Genomic DNA, 22,797 nt, shown 5'->3' on the forward strand with positions numbered 1-22,797 from the left:
ATTTGTGGTTTTAATAGATATATGTATATATTAATTGTGCAATTACATTGGTTTGGAACTGCCCACATATCTTCTGCATAATCGATGGCTATATAAATGTTTTAATCTCATAAGTACTTATAAAATTGTTCCAAAATGCAGATTCCTAGAATATTTGGAAGGGGAACAAAAAATACGTTGTGTTTTCAGTTAAGATATCATCTGCTCAAGAAGATTAGGGATATAAATGCCTCTCATATTGCCTCAGCATGTATACACTTATACATATGCACACATGGAGAAAAATCAGAAACTTGTAAGTTATAAAAATGTTTGTATTTCTACAGTTTTCTGGGTAGAAATATGAAAAATAATCACTCACAGCATGCTCTTCTCCTTTATTATAGAGCAATGTCAACGCATTACATTTTATTTGAAAACAAGAAGTAGGTTTATAAACAGAAGGATGCTATGAGTATATATCAAAATACCTATAGACATTTACATAGACATTTCATATATACAAATTACATTATCATCTTCTATATGAAGATGGTGTAACTGTTCAGTAAATTGATCTTAATTATACACAGAATTGTATCTACTTGAAATTGTTGAAGGTTCAAAACCACATTTGTTTTGCGTACTTAAGCACAGCAGACATCATAAATTGGTTGACAATATTCTGTAGCCATACAATGTAAGTTGTGTTGTTCTAAGCAGTCCATTTTGCTGGAAAATAAAATGCTGCTTATAAGAACCACACCGTAGACATTATGATAATAATAAAGAAGTCATTTGGATTATAATGATTTAGATGGATTCACATTTTACATTGTCATTATATTTTTAAATTTTGATTTCCCCAGAAGATACTTCAAGCATCATGCATGAATTCAGTAAATAAAAGACCTACTTAAGTTATAATTGCTGCAAAGGAATTCTGAACATTGAAATAGTTACCAAAAACTGAGCAATATAGAGAAAGAAGAATAGTTGGACTTAGTTCAGCATGTAATTTATTTTGAGTATATTGGCTGCAATTCACTCGTCCTTCCCATTAAAGTTAACACGATGGATATAGCAGTTTAACTAGTTACTCTGATAGAGAGCTCCATTATCTTTAATGACCTAAAATAAAAGCAGGAACAACACATCAATGTTAAAATGCATTAAGACCAATATTCAGTAACTGGATCCCTACTTAGAACAGTAGACTTTCACTGTTCTAAATCTTTTCTCAAAGCTATAGATCAGACCCTCCTATTCCATCCTGCCCTTGGCTTCCTTTGAGACTTTTCCAGCTGAGATTTTCCAATACTGGGCATCATAGATTTGAATATCAGACAAAAGAATAAAGTTAACAAAAGGTTCTTGCCTCTAAACCTGGAATCCTATTTCCCAGTTAGGAGGAGGAACCAGGTATGCTACTGTCCATCAGGAAACAAAAGAATTATAATGTTATTTACTTATAAAAAAACCAAGATTCCCTTGAATTGGTTATCTCTAAAGGCCCATATAAAATAGTTTGACAGCAATAGAGAAATGATTTGTTATCTTTTCCAGGGTGTTTTCTTACCACCCAACCTAGCTTACAGCCTTGGACTTTCCTATTGATCTCATCCAACTAACTAGACTGGATCTGCTTAACATTTCAAGAGCAGCCAAAATCAGCTGAGTGCTGTCATTTGCTGAGCTACCTATATATAACAGATAACAAAATTTGAATTCAATGGGATTTGTTTCAGCTCAGTCCAAATATTAATTATTTCTATGAAGAGTTTTGAAAACTTATTCAGATGTGTTCTGGACCCTGTGTGAACAAAAGCACTCTTTGGTATTCATTAATTCATTATCTCTAGGCATCCATAAGTCCAAAAGCAAGATGTTATGCTGCCTTAAGAAATGGTTCAGTACTGCACAACTCTTAAAGAAGCAGAATATGGTTCTCAAGCTGAAGTTCCTTTCTAAAGGTGAAGATATTTGCTTGATATTTTAATGTAATCTTACATAACTTTTTACTCATATGCAAAATGAAACTGGTGGAAAAGCATGCTTCTCACTTTTTGATGCAATTATCCAATTTATAAAGCATACAAATATGCATGTTATGAAAGAGTGCATAGAAATGTCTATGCACAATATTTGACAACTCGACTGTCAAGACATGAAGTATCACAAATTATATACAATGTTTTTTGTGAGGCATTCGTAAATTTATAAATGAATTTTCATGCATGCTTTTAAAAAACAAAATTATTTATCTAATGTGAAATTGGTTGGGGAAAAAATTAAGACTAGAAAAGCTAGAAAAAGAGAAGACTCAAAAACAACATATTTGTTCACCCCTATAGTGTCCGCTCTAATAGAAGAATATGTTCAATAGATTCTTTTGAAAAATTCATTAGACTCCTAAGAGTTTTTAAATACACATTTACCTAGGCAGGAATTATGTGTGCCCTGTTCTATTAGAGATGTAATTTATTGTAGAAATCCTGCTGTAAAATTTTATTTTTCCAAAATGAACTACAAAGAATGTTTGGTTGATATTCAGGCCACATATTGTTCTCAGACTAATTTCAGCAGTCCTTCAAAAGAGACCATGTCAAAACGATGGACAGATCTCTCCATTCCTTGGCCACATGTTGTGAAAGCAAAAGGAAGAAAAATGGAACAACAACAAAAAAGACATCGAAGCAAAACAGGAAAAAAGTTTGGCAAAGAGAAAGACCATTGTTCGCATCTTGATTCTGCCCATCATAGAGGTTTATATTTTAGGATTTGTCTGCAACAGAATGCCAGAATTATCAATCTTTATATAATTAACAAGTGAAAATGTAGCATTCATTTTTATGAAATAGAATTTAAAAGTGATTTTATATACATTGCCATTTTTTTACAAAATTTGGTAACAAGATTATATGTAATTTTTTTCATACTGAAAAAAATCATAGAAACCAAAAAAGATGCAGAGAAGGATAACAAGGAAATATAAATCTTTTAAGAAGAAATGAGAGGAAGTGGGTATGTCTGACGCTGAAAAGTCTGAGAGGAAAATTTAAAATCATTTTTCAAATATCTGAATGGTATCACAAATAGAGTGCTCAATATGGTGTAATGGTCTTAATTTGTCAGTAGATTGATTCCAGTTGAATGTTATAAAAAGTAAGTACAGTTCAACAGTGGAATCATGTGCTATGGGGAAATATGTATAGCTGTTGAAAGGTATTTTCACAGAGTACATATATCATTTTGTGACTGCATATGGTTTATTTAAAATTTTCCTGCTAATACACTGCTCTACATTTGGGGCATAAGTTTATGTCCTAAGGTTAAGTCCTAATATTATACCTGTATCCGCAAAAATGCCCACACAAAAAATAGTATTTTCCAAATTATGTCTCATTTGTGACATTACAACACATAAAATACTGTTTAGATCTAATCTAACACATATATTATAGTTATAAAAATGTTTTCTGCTGAACATGCTTCTAAACCTGAAATTAGTCCTTGCTTAATGTCCATTCATTTAGCAACTGTTCAAAGTTACAGCACTGCTGAAAAAAATTATGACTGGTTCTCACATTTGCAATCGTTGCAACATTTCTGCAGTCATATGATTGTGATTCAGGTGCTTGCTGATCATTGCACATTTATAATGGTTGCAACATCCTGCAGTCACATGATCACCATCTGCAACTTTCCCTGCAGTTTATTTCTAACAAAGTCAGTGAAGAAGCCGGCAAGGAAGGCCTCAAGCCATAGTCATGTGATATTTTGCTTGACAACCATGGCGATTCACTTGACCACGAAAAAATGGTGGTAAAATTGGATGTAGATATGTGATGCTTTGCTTAGTGAAAGCAGTGCTTAACAAAGCATTTCCCAGTCCCTATTATAGTTGTAAGTCGAGGACTACCTATGGACTAATTAAAATATTTCCTGAAAAAACAATGGTGTTATTATAGAGTAGCTACAGGTCCTACGTTTTCACAATTCTTGATATCCAAGAAAATTCAATAAGATTATAAAATTAAAATGATATAACAGAATATGCAACATAACATACAGCTAGACATTCTGGCTGAAATCTGTGAAAACTTTGCAGAGTACTGGGTCGATTGTTCTTGTTTCTTCCAAAAGTGAATTTCTTTATAACAAAAAGAACCATTTGGAATCCATTTAGAGATTCACTTATGCACAACTGTTCTTTCTGCTCATCTCTGGAATTAAGTGCTAGAGCACGGAGCTTCCAAATAAATAAGTTTGTTGAATCCTAGATATCGTATCTGTTGTCTTTTCCTTAAATTCAAAAGCACAGTCTTTGCTGAATCTCAGTTTAAGCTGTCTTTGTGGATACTCCGCTCTGTATTGTGATTATTCAATTCATTAGTTTTCCACTGAATGCTGGTCCCATTCATGGGGACAGAGGACATCTGACTTCCTGTCTGGTGGCAAATACAGCAGAGGCATGACTGGCAAGAAAAAAAATCCAAACATTACTGGCTTGTTTGTTGGTTAATTTATTTTAGTGAAGGCTCACTTTCAGTGGAGAGAATTCTCCAGACTGTAGAAAGCGGAAATAGGCCTAAGTGAAATTACTCTTCAGAAATGGAGAAACATGTAGTAACCATAAAATACAGGATAAATTTATTCTTAAGCATACCTAATTTCTTGCTAAACTGTGATTAATATGTAGTTAAATGTAAAAAGATAAGAAAAATGTACTTTTTTTGTTTCTTTGTTCCACGCTTTCAGCTTAACTATACTACAAAACTTAGAAACTTAGAAAAGAGATTTGAAATTGATGGGAAAAATATGGCTCTCTTAACAGGGCTTGTTAGAAACTGATATGATTTGGATTTTAGCTAATTCTCTCTTCTCTTAAAAACAAGAAGTGGACTAATTATGAAAGAAGTGGCAACAGCTTCTTTCTGAGTTGTGCTGAGTTTAGTACAATATAATAATTCTTGAGCTTCTATCATTGCAACACTTTTTGACTAGCTCTGAAGTGATCCCCTCCCCATTGGGAACCTTCCACTGATAATTGTCGTTTTCATCTGAACTGTAATGTGAAGTAAAGAAACTCAAGTTTTTATTTCTGAGATTAAGTATAATTATTGAAGAACTAAATAAATCAGCCTATTTATTTTTGGTAAATAACTGCATCATTAGTAATGACTGAAATGGCCATTGTGCTAGTAAAAAATGAAACAACTTCATCTCTTTGTGGAATAAACCTTCATACATGTCTTCATCTAATGCAGGGGTGTCAAACTGCCAGACCGCGGGCCGGACGCATCACGATAAAACCGTGCCCACCCCATTGCCGGAAAGGGGGAAAAAGCTCCGATACATCGTGCGACGTCACGTGTCTGATCTAATGTGTAAAACAGGCCTGTGACTAAATTTATCAAAATAATCTGAGATTTAATGACATCAGAATATAATAGCCCTTCTCAATGCTTTTCAAATGTATTAGAAAAAGTTCCAGAATTATCAGCCACTGTGAGAAAATTCTGGAAATTCTCAAAGTTCAACATAACTGAAGGAAAGAATGTTGGAAAACTGCTGTAAAACATCCACACAAATGCTCTTAAATGTTTATTTGGGCAGAAAGCAGGTTCTAAAAATTAAACATCAATATTTCAAAATATGGGATCAACTTGGAAAAGGATGAATAGTATTCTAGTCATCTTTCACATTTTATTCTTCAATATTACTTTTGATAGGTTTAATTTAATCTTTTTGGCTCTTACCTGGAAACAGTTTTTGAACTTCTTGCTCACAAAATAGAGCGCTATAGGATTTATGCAGGAATTGATGGTCGCTAGATTAATGCTGATATAATCCAAAGTCAACAAAAAACTAGGATCGAAAATAGAAAATGTTACAGTCCTCCAATGGTGGACAAATGTTTCCCCAGCCATTATAATTTTGTGAAATTATGATCCCACAGCTGTGTCTTCTTCAAAACTCTCTAGTGTCTCATTTAAAAATAGGTAACAGAATTGCAAGTGCTTAGAAGAATTAGAAGAATTAGGGCTATGAATAACAAAGCATTTATAAATGAACAGAAGCATAATACAAAAACCTTGGGTTAGAAAGAGTAAAATTCTGGAGCCATTTAAAATATAATGTGGGTTTGACAGGAAAAATGATGACATAACAAGAAGTCCTCAAGTTACAACTGAGCTCAGAATTATGATCTAAAGTCATAAAGTCTGAAGTGGTTGTTAAGCAGGTTATGTGAGGCAGTTTTGACAGGAGAGGGAGAGAAAAAAAGACGCCAGAGAAAGAGGCAGAAGAGAAAAGGCTTTTATCAGAGAAGCGGTGTGTGTGTGTGTGTGTGTGTGTGTGTGTGTGAGAGAGAGAGAGAGAGAGAGAGAGAGAAGGAGGGAGGAAAGGCTTTTGGAGAGGCATTTGAGAATGGAGAGGATTTTGGAGGGTCATATGCCAGAGAAAGAGGCAGAAGAGAAAAGGCTTTTATCAGAGAAGCGGTGTGTGTGTGTGTGTGTGTGTGTGTGTGTGTGTGTGTGTGAGAGAGAGAGAGAGAGAGAGAGAGAGAAGGAGGGAGGAAAGGCTTTTGGAGAGGCATTTGAGAATGGAGAGGATTTTGGAGGGTCATATGCGTGGGAATGGGGAGGAATTTGGAGGGAGAAGGAAGGAGATGCGAATGAGAAAGAGGGAAGAGGGAGGGAGGGAAGGAGCCTAACCCTAACCCCCTCCATCAGAGACCCCTGGATCCCCCCCACAGGCGTCCCCTGATCTGAGCGACGTAGAGCTGGCCACACAGCCTCACTCCCCCTCCGAGAGTAACCACAATGTTGATGTGGCCCTCAATGAAATCAAGTTCGACACCCCTGATATAACAGGACAAGGGGGGAGGGAGAGGAGAGGATATAAAAGGAGGGGGAGAAAGAAGAAGATATAAAAGGTGGAGGGCTGAGAAATTTGTTAAATAAGATTTGCCCCATTTTACAACTTTTCTTGCCACATTTGTTCAGTTAATCACTGCAGTTGTTAAATTAGTAACATGGTTGTTAAGTGAATCTGGTTTTCCCATTAAGTGAATCTGGTTTTCCCATTGTCAAAAGGTTGCAAAAGGGATCACGTGATCACGTGTCATAAATATGAATCAGTTGCCAAAACATGCAAATGTAAATCACATGACCCTGCAATGGTCATGGCCCCTGTAATGGGATGCTGCAATGGTCATAAGTGTGGAAAATGGTCCTAAGTCACTTTTTTCAGTGCCGTTGTAACTTTGAACAGTTACTAAGTGAACTGTTGTAAGTCGAGGACTACCTGTACTTTATCACTTTTTTCCTTTTTTGGGGGGGTGGTGTCATCAAGTTTTTGACACTTTGCTAGGCGACTGGTGGTACTCAAATATTGCCATATCCTAAAAGTGGTACAATCAGTGAAAAGGTTGAAAAGCCTTGGTCTAAAGATACAAAGAAAAGCAAAGAAAAAGAAAAGAAATCTTGATATACAAAGGTAATTACATCTGTGGCTCCTGATTGGGTTGTACTTTCCTTGAAAAAGCTATTGAGCTAGCTGTGTTTATCCTGGATTCATGGCTCTGATAAGTGCAATCACTGGAGACTGGCCAGAAGAGACTTTGTCCAGGTTGGATCTGCATAGTTGTGACTCTTCTGGAACAGAAGTACTGACCATAGTGAGTCACATTCCTATCATTTGCTGGTTAGACTATTTAACCTTACACTGGATGCCCTTAAGGTTTTGGGGATGTCCCAAACTTATACTTGGCATTGAACATAGATGTCTGCTTGCAGTCTGGTGGGAGCTGGTTCAGTACACTGCACCTGCCTGCAAACCTTTCAGCTCAATTAAAGATGGTGGTCAGTATCTATAAGGCTCTTTTTTGCTCAATTCTTTGTTGCTTTGTGACCATCTATTTCAGGTGGTTTCTGCTCATTTTATATGTATTAGCTAAGGAGTAGTTTGGATGTTCATTCCTTCAAGAATGGGGACTTGGAGTATGACCTGTTTAGTTGCAGCCCCTTCACTTAGGAGCTATTTGCTCCTAAAGGTGAAGATGGCTTTCACCTAGCATTTAGTAAAGCAATAAAAACAGTAGTTTTATGCAGGTCCTTGAGAGAGAACTTTAAACAAGGCAACCAGCAGTATCTTGGGGCAGCTATTAACTGCTAAGGAGCATTATGTTTTATGTTGATGAAATGGTCATGTTTTTATTATCACAAACAGTACAGAATTCATTAATAAGCAGAATATAAATACTCGTATAAAATATAAACAGCAAATGTTATGGATCAAATTATTTAATATCATACATTAAAACAGTACCTGAGGAATTCACATCTATTGGGGTCCTTTTCGTTATACAGCATTGATCTCAGTATCTGGCTTAGATGCAGAGGAAACCAGCAGAGAGCAAAAATCACAACTAAACAGAAAACTGTTTTAGCAACTTCTCGGCGCTACGGGGGGAAAAAAAGACAATGATCTGAAAACATAAGCCAAGGCAAATGTGAAGCAGCTGAAGAGGAAAATATGGAAATTGCTCAAATTAGCAATAGTCAAGAAAAAAAGGTTCGTTTATTTCTAACAACTTGTCAAAATTATATATTTACTTGTAGAACAAAAAAATTACAACTAAAAAAGTATCAGAGAAAGTGCTTATAGTTCAAAAAATATGAAGAAAGTTTTGGACCTCACGCAAGCATAGGATCTCTGGTATTCATGGAATTCACTTGAGAAAGAAATGTTGCTGCATTCTATTTATTAAAGTGACTATCACCCTTAAAGTGGTGACATCATCTTTTTCCAGGGTCATGTGCAAGCAGGGGACGGAATGGGGCCCTTTGGCACAGCCAACTCACCATGGCCAATAACAGTTCAATTTAAGTATTTAAAATAATTTTAAAAATGTTTTAATTTTTGTCATTCATTTTATTCCTCCTTTTCCTTCCTTTCTTTAATTATTCCATTCCATCATTTCTTTGATATTAGTGTAATTCTTTGTCCCGTGGCAAGTTGACTGTGGCAAGTTGTCCCATAGCGAGTTGGCAGTGGCAACACAGCAGAGATAGTATTTAGACGAGTTTCAACATAATGCATACCAACATACCAACATTTCAAAATAAGAAATATCAAAGTGGTTAGTAATCAGATTGTATCCACATGCTTTTAAAAAGCTGTATTATTTCATCAAAACTTAAAAAATATGGCAAGATACAACAGTACCAAAAGTTGTAAGTTATCAAAACTTTCTGGTACTGTAATCCCCTAGCATTTAAAACAGAATTAATCTTTTTCATCAACTTGATATTCAGGAATTTACGTAGTTTAAATAATACAATTCAACTAAAGTTAAATTGAAACCCTTGACAAATGCAGTGCTTTTATATTGATAGAATAATGAAGAGAAAAATCAAAATAAAGAATTCTCTTAGAGAAAGATGACATTTCTTGCTAATAAAATATTAGAAAATTTGGTCCCTGACAGCTCCCATTCAATTGGCATTTTGAAGAGCTATAAAGACCTGGCTTTTCTTCCAGGCCTTAGACTATTCATTTATTTGTTTTGGTAGTTGGCGCCTGCTTTGTTGGATGTCAGTTGTGGGCAGTATATTTTGGGGGGTGTAGTGTATGCTCTTAAAGCATACACGGAATGTCAGCACAGCAGGGGGCTGGACAGCTCCAGGCTATAACTGCTTTTGGCGGGAAAGCCTGAATAGAGCTAGTCGTTGACAGCCCCAGGGCTTGGTCAGCTCTGGCGGGAAGCCAGGGTTTAAATCCATTGGCCACCTGCACCGGCAGGAAGCCCAGGTTTGAATCTATTGGTTGCGATTCACCTGGGCAGGTATAAAGAGACGCCAGGTAACCCCTTTTGCTTCAGCTTCATTCCTGATCCAATAAAGAAGTACTACCCAGCTCAAGTGTCCATCTCTCTGTGCGACCACGTGACATTGCACTGGAGACGAAGGTGGGATTCTGCACCGGACAACGCTAGCCATGGACGGAATCCAATCGGCAGCCCCGGACCAAGACGCAGGTCGACCGAGATGGCGGAATGGCACAACTGGGTCAGTATCCCCTTTTCAATAGCAACCGCCCAGAGGAGTGGGAAGCCTTCGTGGGGCAGCTCGAGTGCTATATAAGGGCAAACGGGGTGAAAGATGACCAGCAGAGAGTGGCGGCGCTACTCTGCAGCTGCTGCACAGAAACGTACCAGCTGGCGGTCGGTCTCTGCGCACCCAACGACATCCACACCATCGGGTACTACGAGTTGCTGGCGAAACTGACTGAGCACTTCAAGCCCGAGATGTCCAAGATCGCCTGGTGGTATCGCTTCGAGAAACGGGACCAGCGGCCGGGTGAGTCTGCCAAGCAATACATGGCCGCCCTGAGGCAGGCAGCTCGCCTCTGTAACTTTGAAAATTTAGAGATCAGGCTGCGGGATCGGATTGTCTGTGGGTTGAGGGACAGGAAGCTGCGCCAGAAAATCTTCGCAAAGCAGAAGTTGACCCTGAGGGATGTCCAAGAGGAATTCCTAGCCTGGGACGCGGCCGAGGAGTCCGACGCGAGAGAGGGCAGATCCATCCACCAGTTGAGTGGTTGCAGCGATGTGGACGGGGCAGAGTCAGAAGTGGACGTCATCCACCAAAAACAGCGACCCGTCACCTCCAACCGAGACAACGTGAGGGAGCCAAGACCAGCCGCGGCGGACCCAAGGTGCCAGGAGTGCAGGTGCGGAGCGAACGGTCCCCGGTCTACCCAACTCCACGGCTACAGCGCGAATCAGCCCCGGTCTACCCAGCATTGCGGTTGCGGCCCCCGGTCTACCCAGCACAGCGGCTGCGGACAACCCCGGTCTACCCAGTGCTCCGGCTGCGGAGGACAGCATCCCCGGTCTACCTGCCGTTTCAAGTCGGCCAAGTGTCGGGCATGCGGAAAACCGGGCACATCGCGGCGATCTGCAGGAGCAAGCAGCGGGATAGCCTGCACGAAGTGGAGGCGGAGTTCCAGTTCGCTACAGGTACCGGGGAGCGGTTGCCGGGACTGACGGTCAGCCACACGGCGGGACGGCCGGACGTTTGTCTAACGGGGGCCCCTGCGGCACTAACCCTGAAAATAAAATTGAGGGTGAAGCTGCAAGGGGTCCCCTGCACGATGGAGCTGGACTCAGGGTCAGCCGTGTCCATCATCTCCGCCAGAACGTTTAAGGAGATTTGCAAGCGGAGTGGCCAATGGGTTTCCTTGAGGCCATCCAGACTGACCCTCTCTGACTTTCAAAATTCACCCATTAACGTCCGGGGGGAGGCGTTGGTGAGGGTTCAGTACAAAGGGTTCGAGGGCAAATTAAGTGTACTGGTTGTTGAAGGGCAGCAGACCAGCCTCGTGGGGTTAGGGTGGTTCAACGCGCTGGGCATCGGAATCACGGGGATTCACCAGACGCGGAGCTGCCTTTCCCTTGAAGCTGTCTGCAAGGATTTTGCGGACGTGTTCGACAGGCAGCTGGGAAGGTACACAGGTCCCCCAATCTCATTTAAATTAAACCCCCAGGTGCAACCCATAAGGATGAAGGCCAGGAGAGTTCCGTTTGCGCTAAAACATAAGATAGAGCGGGAATTGGATAAGCTGGTAGACCAGGGGGTGGTAACGCCAGTCGGAGCGGAAGGGGAAACCCCCATCGTAACACCGCTCAAGGCAAATGGCGAAATTAGAATTTGCGCCAACTATAAGGGGACAATCAACCGGGCTTTGAGCGCTCATTCATACCCAGTTCCTGCGGTAAGCAGCATTCTTGCGTCCCTGCAAGGCGGGTCGGTGTTTGCTAAACTGGATCTGGCCCAAGCTTACCAGCAGCTACCGGTTGACCCGGAGGCGGCAGAAGCGCAAACGATCGTAACACACAAGGGGGCGTTCTAGGTAGACCGGCTGCAGTTCGGGGTTAGCGTAGCTCCTGGAATTTTTCAGGAGGTGATGGAAAGAACCCTCAAGGGAATACCTGGGGTTTGCCCCTATTTTGACGACGTCCTAATTGCAGGTAGCTCGGAGGACGTCTTGGCAGACTGATTGAAAGCTGTGCTACAGAGGTTTAGGGCTACAGGTCTGAAACTAAAAAGGGAAAAATGCAATATTGGGGTGAAGGAGACAGAGTTCCTGGGGTTCAGAATCGATGCTCGGGGCATCCACCCAGCTGCATCCAAAGTCAGGGCAATCAAGGAAGCCCCAATTCCCAAAAACAAGTCTGAGTTGCAGGCATTCCTGGACCTCCTCAACTTTTATCATGCATTCCTGCCACACAAGGCAACGATTGCAGAACTGTTACACAGGCTGCTGGACAAGCAGGCACACTGGGACTGGTCGCACACACACACAAACGCGTTCAACTCACTGAAGGACTTGTTAGCAGGCAATGCTACAGTCACACAGTTCAGAGAGGACAAGCCAATCTGCATTGCGTGCGATGCATCCCCTTATGGGATTGGGGCAGTCCTCAGCCATCTAGAGGAGGATAGAACCCAGGCCCCCATCGCATACTACTCCCGGACCCTGTCAGCTGCAGAGAGAAATTATGCGCAGATAGACAAGGAGGCACTGGCAGTGGTTGCAGGAGTAAAGAAATTTCATGACTACCTTTATGGTAGGGAATTTCTAATATATACTGACCATAAGCCATTGTTAGGGTTATTTACAACAGAGAAGCAGACACCACAGATCCTGTCACCCCGGATGTTACCCTGGTCCATATTCCTGTCTGCATATTCATGCAGGCTGGTACACAGGCCGGGCAAAGAGATGGGGCACGCAGATGGCCTCAGCAGACTCCCACTAAGGGATACGGAGCCGGACCCAGCACCGGCTGCCCAAATACTGGCAATACAGGAACTGCCAGAATGCCCCCTCAACGCAAGGGACATAGCCACAGAGACCCCCAAGGACAAGGTTCTGAGCAGGGTACAATCATGGGTGAGCAGTGGGTGGCAGGACAAATCACCAGGGCAAGAGTTCATTGCATACGTCTCCAGAAGGCATGAACTATCCACACACAAGGGATGTCTCTCTCTTTTTTTTAGTCATCATCCCCACAAGGCTTAGAGAAAGAGTTCTCCAGTCATTACACGAGGGCCACCCAGGGATAGTAAGAATGAAGGCCCTGGCAAGGAGCTACCTGTGGTGGCCAGGGTTGGACAAGGAGATAGAAGAATTAGTAGCAGGGTGTTACACATGCCAGAGGTCACGGCCAGAACAGCCACATGCACCAGTTCACAAGTGGGAGGAAACACACACCCCATGGTCCAGGGTACACATAGACTATGCGGGGCCATTCCAAGGACACACATTTCTGGTTGCAGTAGACAGCCATTCTAAATGGCTGGAGGTGGTGCCTGTGGGCAACATGACCTCAGCAGGAACCATTCAAGCACTGAGGGGGATGTTTGCTACACATGGTCTGCCTGATGTGATCGTGTCAGATAATGAAACACAATTTACCTCCTTGGATTTCCAGGTGTTCCTGAGGACCTTGGGGATTAGGCACGCCACCTTGGCTCCTTTCCACCCGGCCAGTAATGGGTTGGCAGAACGATTCGTGCGGACAACAAAGGATGCCCTCAAGCGCATAGTACAGGGAAATTGGAAGCAAACACTGGCCACCTTCCTCCTACACCAACATGCAACACCCTGCACTGCCACAGGCAAAAGCCCAGCAGAACTCAGATGGGGCAGACGCCTCATAACAACACTAGACAGGCTTCACCCAGACAGGGTAGCAGCAGACGCCGGGACCCCCAACATCAAAACAAGTTTCCACACGGGGGACCCCGTCTGGGCCAGGAACTATAGCACAGGTCACCCATGGGTGCCAGGGGAGATACTAGAGCAAACAGGACCCCTTTCCTACAAAGTAAGGGTGTAGGGGGGACTCCTTTGGAAGAGGCACCTGGACCAGCTGAGGAAAAGGGCTCCTGAAAGGGTTGTTGAGGACACACTGGGGGCTGAGGAGGAAGAGCCAACACAAACACAAACACCCAGGAGGGCTACCAGAGGGGCACAGTGGCAACCCCACCCCAGGCAGGAGACTGACAGAGAAACCAGGCAGGCACCAGAACCCAGCAGAACACAAAACCCGGGCACCACAACACACACACACACACACCACAATCCACCACAACAATCACAACAAGGAAGAGAGTCTAGACACAGCACCACACCACCAGGAAAACCAGTCCCAAGAAGATCAAGCAGGCCGCACAAGGCTCCAAGCTACCTCACGGACTATGTGCGCTCTTAAGGGGGGGGAGAAGCAACCAAGGGATAACAATTGTAAATTTTGTGTATAGTGTAAATAAGTGTATATAGTTATGGGAGACGGAATGACAGAGGGTAATTCCTCACTATGGGGGAAGGGGTGTAGTGTATGCTCTTAAAGCATACATGGAATGTCAGCACAGCAGGGGGCTGGACAGCTCCAGGCTATAACCGCTTTTGGCAGGAAAGCCTGAATAGAGCTAGTCGTTGACAGCCACAGGGCATGGTCAGCTCTGGCGGGAAGCCAGGGTTTAAATCCATTGGCCACCTGCACCGGCGGGAAGCCCAGGTTTGAATCTATTGGTTGCGATTCACCTGGGCAGGTATAAAGAGACGCCAGGTAACCCCTTTTGCTTCAGCTTCATTCCTGATCCAATAAAGTACTACCCAGCTCAAGTGTCCGTCTCTCTGTGCGACCACGTGACATTGCAGGGGGAAGGGGGGAGAGCTTGCCATTTTCACCATTTTGCTCTTTTATTTTTCTCAGTCATCTTGTTTTGTTATTGTGTGGTATACTAATTTTATACTGTTTTGGTGTATTGTGAACTGCCCAAAGTCATTTGAAATTGATCATCGTTATCAAATAAATGAATAAATAAATGGTTGGCAATTATAGCAGCTGAGACCCAACACTCAGATCAAAAAGGTTTTTAGTGAACAAAAATTCCATATAGGAAATAATTTGAACTCTATAACAGGTTATCTGCATTAATTGCTCGCACTCTTAATTGCCCTAATGTTCTGACTGCCCAACTATACTAAGTCAAAACACATCTTTCTGTTCTCAGAATGAATATTGATGATATCACAAGTTTACAGGATAAAGCTTTTGTGACAGCGACTGGAAACGCATGTCAAAACCGTTTTCTTCTTACCTGCTTAAGATGTTCACTGAGAGCAATTCTCAAATTACTCTTCCTCCTGTTTAACATTTCACAGGTCATCAGGGTATAAAAGAATGCCGTGCAAGCAAGTGGCATGCAGAAATAGAAAACAAAAAGCCACCATTCTTTTATTTTAATGTAAAACTGCAAAGACATGAAACGTGACAGGTTGTGGCTAAGTAACTTCCAGTACCATTCTATAATTTCCATAGAATATGCAGCTACATTCTTTACCAGCTTTCTCAACTAGAAGCTTCCAAAACAGTGGATTTCAAGCCTCAAGATTTAGACCAATGGCTATCCTGTTTGAATATATTTAGCTGATTCTCACTTCTGGAGAGTGCTAAGTTGAGAAATTGTTCTACCCCAGAGGTGGAACCATAGCTCTTTTATGACTTGTGGCCTTCAAATCCCAGAATTATGGGAAATGAAGTCCACAAGTCATAAAAAGGCCATCGTTTCCCCACCTGCGTTCTACGCAGAAGAGTAACTGGCATAAATATGACCAATTAGAAACAGTTAGCAAAATATTTCTATTTTTGCCGTTGATTTGAAAAGACCATCGCATGACAATCAGGATTGATTTAAGACATTCTGTAGCCTGAAATACTACATCATGTTTCTTCTGTTCCTAAATAAATGAGCTTTGGCCAGTCATATCAGCAGAATTATCTCACAAGAGTTGTTGAACATTTAGCACCTGGGTGATAGGCAGAATGCACATGCACTAAACATATATTTTTGCATATGTTTGAATTTTTTCTAATATATTTGTCATAAACAAAATGGAATAATGAGAATGTGATTTAATTTGATAATAATGGAATTAAATTGCATTATTTACTGGTTCATAATACACCTCCCTAACACATTTTCAGAACATATTCAGAAAAGAAAGGCTAATGGCATTTTTGCATAAAAAAGCAGCTCAACACAAAAAAATGTCTATTCAGAATTAAAGCTACTGAAGCTATTGAATGCATCAAAGCTACCTCTACTGGTAGATTACTTTTTGTTGTGGTAGAATCTTACAATCCAAAGATTTGAATATCTTTTTTAAAAGTCTCACTATATTCAGAAAATATTTGCTCCAAAATAGCTATAAATAAGGGTGAAAGCAAATCTTTCTCCCACTATTCCTTTTTGGTAATTGCATAATCTTTAATACCCACCCTCTCAGACATAATACACACATACACATTCTGTCCATACATACTGACATAGGCAACCAGATCACTGCATCAGCATAATACATAATATTGAACTATATTTTTAGTCCAACTACATTTTAGTCCCTGCTTTGCAGTAACATACTGTTTTGTTGATTTGCATGAAAAATCCAGTGCAATCTATTGATTAAGGGTGTTAGATGTGGACCAGAAAGTTCTAAATTTAGGTCCTAATTAACCATTAATTAACAATTAATTAACTAATTAACCATTTTCTCAGTTCAGCCTACCTACAGGGGTTTTGTGAGAACAAAATTAATGGAAATTCTCCAGATCTGACATCTTGAACTCCCAGAGGGAAAAAAAACTGGGCTGCAAATATAATTATTAAATTATTAACTAAAGAAAGTTCAGCTAGAATAAAATTTCCATTTCTACATTAAAGTCAAATGATGGCTATTAAGGCTTTAATGGGTAATTGTAAGCAATGTTAACTTAGATAACTTTTCTATTTCATGACTATTCTCCAAAGCATCTGTAGGTAGGACAAGAAGCAACGGATGGAAACTAACCAAAGAGAGACGCAACCTAGAACTAAGGAGAAATTTCCTGACAGTTAGAACAATTAATCACTGGAACAACCTGCCTCCAGAAGTTGTGAATGCTCCAAAACTGGAAATTTTTAAGAAGAGACTGGACAGCCATTTGTCTGAAATGGTATAGGGTTTCTTGCCTGAGCAGGGGGTTGTACTAGAAGACCTCCAAGGTCCCTTCCAACTTTATTATTAAAATTTAAAAAGATACAGTGATATGCTTTTGATATGCTACTGCTCAAGAACTCCACTAAAAATTTTTTTCTCTATTTTTAACCACAATTATTCTTAAAGATGATAAGACCAACAACTCCGAGCTCATTGCCTACAATTATGATTTCATCAGAAAACTGTCAGGAAGACTGCTATATACTTTATTGAGAGAGTCTTTAGTAACAAAGTCTTGCAGGTCTGCTTCAATTCCCTGCCTCTTGAACTCCAGAGAGTCAGACGGTCTAGCCCAGGAATTCTGGGAGTTGAAGTCCATGAGTCATAAAAGAGCCGAGGTTGCCTACCCCTGGTCTAGCCTAACTCTCTTCGTATTTTGCCTATCTGGACATAACACATATTTTTTTCTTCACCTACTTGCCTAATGGTCTCTGGACTCCTCCAAGGTCACCTTCTTGGCTCCCCTCACTAGGACATTCCTTCTCCAGACAAATGAACACACTGTACAGACATGCATAAATAGTCTTATAACTGTAATTTCTTTAGCTGAACTGAGTGGCTGGATTCATATAATGTGCTAAGTCCTAACCTGGTTGCTTTTGGCTTATCATGTACTCACGCATTATTTATCATGTATACACTAGGCTGGACAATGCTTATACAATCTCACTCTGTGTTTTATGTGGAGGCAACCTGTGAAAAATAACATTAAGTGCCTTTCCTGCAGTTATCCTAGTCTCTGAACTATTATATAATTTGGATTTATATGCAAACAACTGTGATTTGCGCTATTTCTTAACCCAGGGAACCTATAATCCTCCAGATGTTGTTGAATTAAAACACTCAGTATACTGTTTCTACACAGCAGAGCAGAGAATTGGGTGCAATACAACATACCCTTATCTCACCTTAAGTATCTTCTCATATAAACAAAAGAAGAAATAAACTAAAACCAAGACAGAGTATGGACCAGATTGAATTGGCAAGAGAGGAATAAGGAAGGTGTTTAACCAGCCTACTGAGTCTCTTGAGAAAGGTAGGAAGAAATAAGAGAATTCTCTTACAGAGAATAAGAGCACTTAGATTCTGATCTGTCTTCCGTCTTTCTGTATGTGTTGTGCTTATTGGTGGATATCATTGTATTATCAAAACTGATTTAAATCCCAGTGATTAAAAACCTCCTATCTGTGTATTAAAATCAAAGAGCACCAGGAGTCATGTGAATTGCCTGTCTAACAGAAAGTCTGGTCTGTTACCTTTTAAGGCTTTTAAGAATGGCTTTGATTCCAAAAGGTCCAGGTTAAGAATGTCTTCTATGTGTAATTGGGCCCTGCTATCAGTTGAAAGATTAACTGTCTTGCTTATGTGTCCAGCAAAAAGAGGCCACTTAACATGTCTTAGTCTGGAAAATGTGGAGTACAGCCTGCTTTTTCCAGTTACTCTGATTCTCTAGTTGTTTTAACCCCCTGCCTGGAATGTAACCCTTTGCATGGCATGCTGATCATGTGCAGGAAGAAAGAATCGGTGGTCTGAGTCAATGTCAGTCTTGGCTATATGCATTTTCTGTTCATTTCTATATATTAAGTAGCAGGAACACATACAAAAACATACACTTATATGTCAAGTGAAACAGCTCCTATTCCTAGTTATTTGTTATGAGTTGGATTGGTATCTAGGGGATTCTTTGTTCTCATCCCCTTTTCATTTAGTTGTTTATTCTGAGGCTATTTTCCATACGAGAATATCATTACGCAAATAACTGAGGACTATGTTTGGCTCTTTGTAGTCAGAATTCTGCTATTTTGTTTATGCATAACTAACCAGAAAAGCTAACTTTGGAATTAGATTAAACCTTTACTGTAATTAATATAATCTTAGTAAATGGTGTTTTTACTTTTTCTCAGTTATAGGCATTGTTTACTTGTGAAGTAAGCACACAAAAATAGGATTTCTCCCCTTTCTTTCCTTACCAGATCCTGCTGTATGTATTAAGGCTACAGTTATAAAGTTCCCAACCAACATAGTCTTTCTCACAAGTGATGCTATTGAGAATGCGATTAAGAATTTCTGTGAGACAGTTTTAGTTAGTTAAATGTAGCAACGATAGAACTAAAGGCAATTTTTAATGCTTCTTATTAAAAGTAGGCAAAGTTAGCATAAATGTGATCCAAATGGATTCTCCTAACAAGGCTCTCTGATCTAGATTTCACCAATTGATACAACATCTACATAAGTTGTACCAGTGTAACTCTAGCAGTGGGCTGCTCCTGAAGTTCTTTCAACTGAGCACTGTATCCTGTACATATGTAGAGGAAATGCCCTTATAACAGATGATAACAGAACATCTTCAAGGCAGTGGACAGCAAGAAATTAACACTTGTTCTGGAATTTTGGATGCTCTTATGCAGTGCTTTTTTTCAAAAAAAAAAAAAGGTGCCAGAACTCTCATCTTGTTAATCTTTTATTTATATAATTTTATTTATATATTTATTTATATAATTAAAAAATTATATATTTACTGATTATCTGGATTTTTGTCACTCAGCCTTAGCTGCACAATCACTGGGAAGCGGGATGTGTTAAAATATGACACAAATTCCACCCCTTACATCACAACACCAGTACAAAAGGGGAAAGCTTGTATTGTGGTAGTTTTATTGTATTATTACTGTATTCTGGAACTGAGTACTATAGATTATTTTTGAAAACAGGCAAATCCTTGTCTAAAATAATACTGGTTTTTTATGGATTCACACATACTGTTTAGCTGTAATAAATCACCATTGGCAGGATTCATACATATGGACCCACAGTCTAGGTATACTATATTTATTCATATTTTATATATACACCATAAATTATGCATCTAATTTGGATTCGGCAAATATGCTAAAGTGGATCAATCATTTGCTGCTTAAACTGATGTTTCAATCCAGTCATTGAAAAGCAACATTTATGACACAGTGTATGTCCTAAATAAGTCAGTTTGGGGCATACTCAGGAAACTATGGCCTAATAATATGATGTGTGGACTTTTTTAGAATATCCTCCCCTTCTGCTTGCAAGGAAACCTTTTTTTGTCTTGCATTCTGATGTCTGACGAACCTGCTGATGCGGCTGGGCCAGGCATTGCTGGTGGAGTCCCCCGGGGCCAGACCGGCTGGTGCTGTGGGAGCTGTGGGGCCTGCTCTACATGGGGCTACGCGTGGCAGGTGGCGTTGCTGGTGGGGTGGCTGGGGGTGGGGGGCTGGGGGTGGGGGGCTGCCCCCAGAGGCCAGAGTCAGCATCGGAGCAGCTAGTGTTGTGGCAGCCACGAGGCCCACTCTACACGGCGGGGTGGGCAGCGCTGCCAGGAAAGCTGCGGGCGGGGGCACGGGGGGGTGGCGGTGGTGGGCTGCCACCCAAGGCCAGAATCAGCATTGGAGCAGCTGCATGGGGCAGGCAGCAGACGTGGCGGCAGGTGTCCAGCACTGGATAGGCGACCATCTGGCCTGGCCCATGGAAGGTCAGCCACCTGCCGCGGCCCACGTGCATCACCTCTGTGCCCAGTGCCCACAGCCACCCCGGCAGCACCACCTGCCCTGCCATGTAGAGTAGGCCCCACAGCTGCCACACTATCTGTTCCGGCACTGACTCTGGCCTTGGGAGGCAGCCCACCGCCGCCATCCCGCACCCCCCACCCTCAGCTGCCCCGCCAACAACGCCGCCCGCCCCGCACAGCCCCATGTAGAGCGGGCCCCGCAGCTCCCATGGCACCAGCCGCTCCAACCCCAGGGGGCAGCCCACCACCGACACCCTCCGCGCCCCTGCCCACAGCAGTGCCACCACCCCTGCCTCCTGGTCCTCACCTAGTTAAGATGGTGAAAGTTGGGGAACAGGGAGGGGTGCAAAGTTCCTGCCAACTCGCCTTCGCTGCAAACAACTTGCCTTTGTCTTTTTGTGCACTCAGCAGCAATTCCTATTGGCTTTCGAAAGCCAATAGGCTTTCAAAAGCCAATAGAGGAAGTAGCACAGCTTGTGCAAAAGTTTTTTTTTGTGCAAAAAAGGTGCCACAACACCGTTCTGAGCGTTCTATGAGAAAAAAAGCCCTGCTCTTATACAAGCACACATTGAATATGTCTTCATAACTGGAAATGGCAAGTTATGCAATCCAAAATTGTATTAAACTTATTCATCACACAGATTCTTTTAATCTGTTCTCTCTCCCTGTACCTGTCAGGTTGTTGACTTGATCTGCAGATTAACGTGTACAGCAAGTGACCAGTGTTAATGGTTGAAATGGCTGCTGGGTCTTTTTCTGCAGCTAAACTGCACAACTGTTTCTATGCCTGTCCGCTGCTATTCAAATTGTTTTTAAATACAAAGTTAGTACTATTCTGGAATAGCACTATGCCCCTATCTTAAAAGAACACAACCATCAGCTGACTGCAGCCATGCAAAGCACTTGCACAAAATATAAACAAGTTTTTACAATGGCTCTTCTCTACTATTATTTGAAAGGCAGCAATTCAAAATTTAGTCATTTACAGCCATAAATTTATGATGCTCTTTATAATATAAATTCCAGGAGGATAGAACCCAAGGCTTTTAGATAATTAAATGACTCAATCTGAAGACTCCCAGGATGAAAAATCTGAAGATGTTTACAAACAAAAGGATAAATAGTTTTTCCCCCAGAAAGTTACATCTTGTTTGGACTAAACTCTTTTCCTTCTACCAGCATTAAGTCACTACGCTAGAGGAAAATTAATGCTAAAAATATGAAAATTCCATCTTATCTAGCATTTAAAATGTGAACTTTTGAACTTAAGAACTAAACCAAGCTGTCTTCAAATGATAAATTAAAGCTTTTAAAGCTTATACAGATTTTGCAACAAACCAGTGTTGTACTTTGATATAAGTGGCACAGGTGTCCTTTTGTCTACGGTACGTAAGTCCACATGGAAATACTTTTCTCCAGGAAATGTGCCTTTTCCCATGTTCCCTAAGCCTAAGGCAGTTGGCCTTTTGGGATTTAGATTCTAGGACAAACACTGGAAAAGTGGACTTAAAAATAATGAAGTGTTTTCTAAGAAAACACAAAAAAAACCATGAAAAACTATTAAGTTTTATTGATATTAACCTGCACAATTTATTAAAAAATGTGCTGTAAAATATGTCAAATTTAAGTCAGGCATCATCCTTTTAACCTAAATTCATGTATTGAAAAATCTCTTTGACTTGCTTCAGCTTTTGTTTTTTTTAGACACATCTCTCTCTGTGTATTTGATTGTCTCCAAAATCCACAAGAAAAGAAAATTCTTTGCAATCTAGGGTACCTCTTAATACAACTTTGAATGAGTTTGGAAAGGTAAGAGAACTAGCTATTTTTCCTAAGTTGAAATGGGAAGGATTTAAAAAATCATAAGCAGTCATAGTTATCTTTTCTGTAATGCTTTGTTTTGTTAAACTTCCAACAGCTGTAAGAGGAATGCCAGAGGAAGAAACTATTTAACTATTTCTAGCTGGTTCTTCCATTTACTCCCTCTTACTGCTTCTTTTTTCTATGGAAGAGATGAGATTATGGTCCATTCAGAAATGGGGGTGAGGAAATAGTCAGAAAACTAAAGCTCCCACTGAAACATATCCCTTTATGTAAGCTAGCAGGGATTCAGGCAACAAATAGAAAAAGTATCTAAAGCAACAAGTATGTTTTCA

The 22,797-nt window shown here is 40.8% G+C and overlaps 1 protein-coding gene across 2 annotated transcripts in view; it reads right to left on the reverse strand.

Annotated features, from left to right (window-relative positions):
- Positions 1 to 402: 402 nt before the first annotated feature.
- The window catches only part of EDNRA (endothelin receptor type A), a 42,999-nt gene continuing 20,604 nt past the window's right edge, over positions 403 to 22,797 (reverse strand). The window contains exons 5-8 of one of the 2 annotated variants that reach the window (XM_081332341.1): positions 15,162 to 15,314; positions 8,314 to 8,447; positions 5,742 to 5,850; positions 403 to 4,457 (exon numbers count right to left, since the gene is read on the reverse strand). In XM_081332341.1, the coding sequence (XP_081188467.1) occupies positions 4,317 to 4,457; positions 5,742 to 5,850; positions 8,314 to 8,447; positions 15,162 to 15,314 (537 nt within the window). In that variant the 3' untranslated portion in view covers positions 403 to 4,316. The remainder of the gene's footprint in view (positions 4,458 to 5,741; positions 5,851 to 8,313; positions 8,448 to 15,161; positions 15,315 to 22,797) is intronic. The other variant, XM_081332342.1, reaches the window with a different exon arrangement.

This window comes from Vipera berus (genome assembly GCF_964194415.1).
Source record: "Vipera berus genome assembly, chromosome: 7".
Classification (NCBI taxonomy): Eukaryota; Metazoa; Chordata; class Lepidosauria; order Squamata; family Viperidae; genus Vipera; species Vipera berus.